This window comes from Asparagus officinalis, chromosome 3 (genome assembly GCF_001876935.1).
Source record: "Asparagus officinalis chromosome 3, Aspof.V1, whole genome shotgun sequence".
Classification (NCBI taxonomy): Eukaryota; Viridiplantae; Streptophyta; class Magnoliopsida; order Asparagales; family Asparagaceae; genus Asparagus; species Asparagus officinalis.
Window position 1 is genome coordinate 72,510,361 of NC_033796.1, and position 2,191 is coordinate 72,512,551.

The following is a 2,191-nucleotide window of genomic DNA, read 5'->3' on the forward strand; positions in this document are numbered from 1 at the left end:
TCCAATGTGGCTTTATCTTAGCCGCTGGAGTTAGAATAGAGAGGTAAGGTTGTGGTAGTTGGATATCTTCCAATTACCACCTAATTGCAGAGGATCTGAATCAATCAAACCCAAACGCTATGACCCCTTTTTTGTTATTAAAAGATGATAAGATGCATACGTATGAGGTATAAGTACATACGCGGACAGGTAGAGGTGAGATTATAATAATGTACATTTCTTTCAATATCAGTAAATTGATCTTAATAATTGGGGTCTCATTCTTCTACATTTGGGAAAGACCGAATAAGTATTGGTCCAGTTTTTCTTAGGAGAAAATATGACTTTATAAACGAGTTCTTTGTCAAACCAATTACCCCAGCTGAAACATGGTCTAGGATAAAACTACATAGCTTTGCGTGGGTTGACAAATATGGCTTAAGGTTGTTCAAATACTAGTATTAAGCTCGCATGTTGCTGTGCGTATTATTTACCAAGCTATATCCGTCGCCCAATTGATAATATAATTTTATATATAACTATTTATAAAACTTCAGCGATAATTATTTTACTATTATTTACAGAGTAAAATTCTAAACTAGTTAACAAAATGATACACCAATTAGCAAGTTTTATCAATGTTCTATAACAAAGCCAGAAAAAATTTATATTTATGAAATTATTGACCAAGGTTAAAATCATCATTGGATAGAAGGAAAAAAAAGGATATGAACAGTATTTTCATGGTTAATTAAAAATGTTACTTTCAACTTGAACAACAATTAAGGGCTGAAAATTTAACTATAGCATATAGCGTATTTTTAAGATTTATAAAATTACACTATATCATGAACAAATTTATGTCAAGAAATGCAATGCACACGGTAGGCCTAAGGCTTGCAGTTGCAAGGGTTGACATCTCTTTAATACATGATTAATATACGGACCAGATTCATCAAATGATTAATTTCTCATAACGCATAAAACTTACACTATTTATTTTTAATTAATTAATTCTATAAATACGAAGAGGATTGTGGAAACCTATGATTCAGCCCATCATTCGGGTCAAGATTCAGCCAACCAAAATTTGCACGGATACCGTCCAATCCTCTCATAATCCCTCTCAGCATTTATTCATAGAATTTCTTCAGTAAATTGGGGCACTCGTCCATAATTTCCTTCATTGCGCCAATTTATTTTACAGGGAAACAAATCAGTTCCTTTCCAAATAAATCACCCCAAAGAAATCCATTTTCAAATGCGACAGTCAAAATTATGAAAATCCCATATCCGAATTCAAATCAAGAATGCCCTCAAGACCACTATTTAAGCTAATATAGAGATTTTGATCCTCGAAGAGAACAATTCTCGTCGCGCTTACCATGGATCAGGATGTTGATGAAATGGCGAAAGCCTACGAGTCTTTCATCGACTCGATAACCTCATATCTCTGGGCCATGCAGCTTTCATGCGGCCAAAAGACAGAATTCACCAACACCGCTCTCGAAAACTTCAAAAATCAGTATGAGGCCTTCAAGGCTGTTTGTGACAAGACCGAGGAGTTTATTGACACTACAAAGAAGAGAATAATCGCAAAGTATATGGCGAACCCTGAAGATCTCATTGAGACTAGAGGGGAATCATCTGCCAATGCTGAAGGGCTTGAGCTGCAGGTTGTGAACAATTTGGTCGAAGAAGCGAAACGGTTAACGGGTTCTCATTCTGAGGCGGCTAAAGAACTTGATCCTGAAAATGTTGATCCAGTTTTACCTCCGAAGATTTCTGAAGACGTTGAGCAAGATGTGAAGATAGATTCGACTCCAAAGGGTTCTGAAGATATCGCGCATGACTCTCCATCAAAAAGTTCTGAGGATGTTGAGCAAGTCTCACTTCCAATGAGTTATGAAAATCCCGAGCCAGTTTCACCTACGAAGAATTCTGACGAGCTCAAGCCAGTTTCAGAACTGACCACTGATAAATAGCTTGCAAGGTCGACTTGTCGCGCGCCTTTGCGGAAGCCTTGCACGAACTCACAACGAACCTGTGATCACGAGTAGAAGAAAGACAAACTGCCTTGTGCATGAGTCGACTTATGCCAGTTTTTCTGGTTTTTCTGATTCTTTTCCTGATTTCTCCACAGAGACAACGTCGTTAGTTTTCACAGACGTCATTGCCAGGGTTTCTTCGATTTACCTTTTTTCTGGTTATA

The 2,191-nt window shown here is 37.2% G+C and overlaps 1 protein-coding gene across 1 annotated transcript; it reads left to right on the top strand.

Annotated features, from left to right (window-relative positions):
• On the top strand, positions 1,365–1,964 carry LOC109835278. Its single transcript, XM_020403260.1, has one exon. The coding sequence runs from the start codon at positions 1,365–1,367 to the stop codon at positions 1,962–1,964; it is 600 nt and encodes a 199-aa protein (XP_020258849.1).

Coding starts and splice junctions, on each gene's coding strand:
- LOC109835278 (XM_020403260.1), top strand. CDS start 1,365: ATGGATCAGGATGTTGATGAAATGGCGAAAGCCTACGAGTCTTTCATC.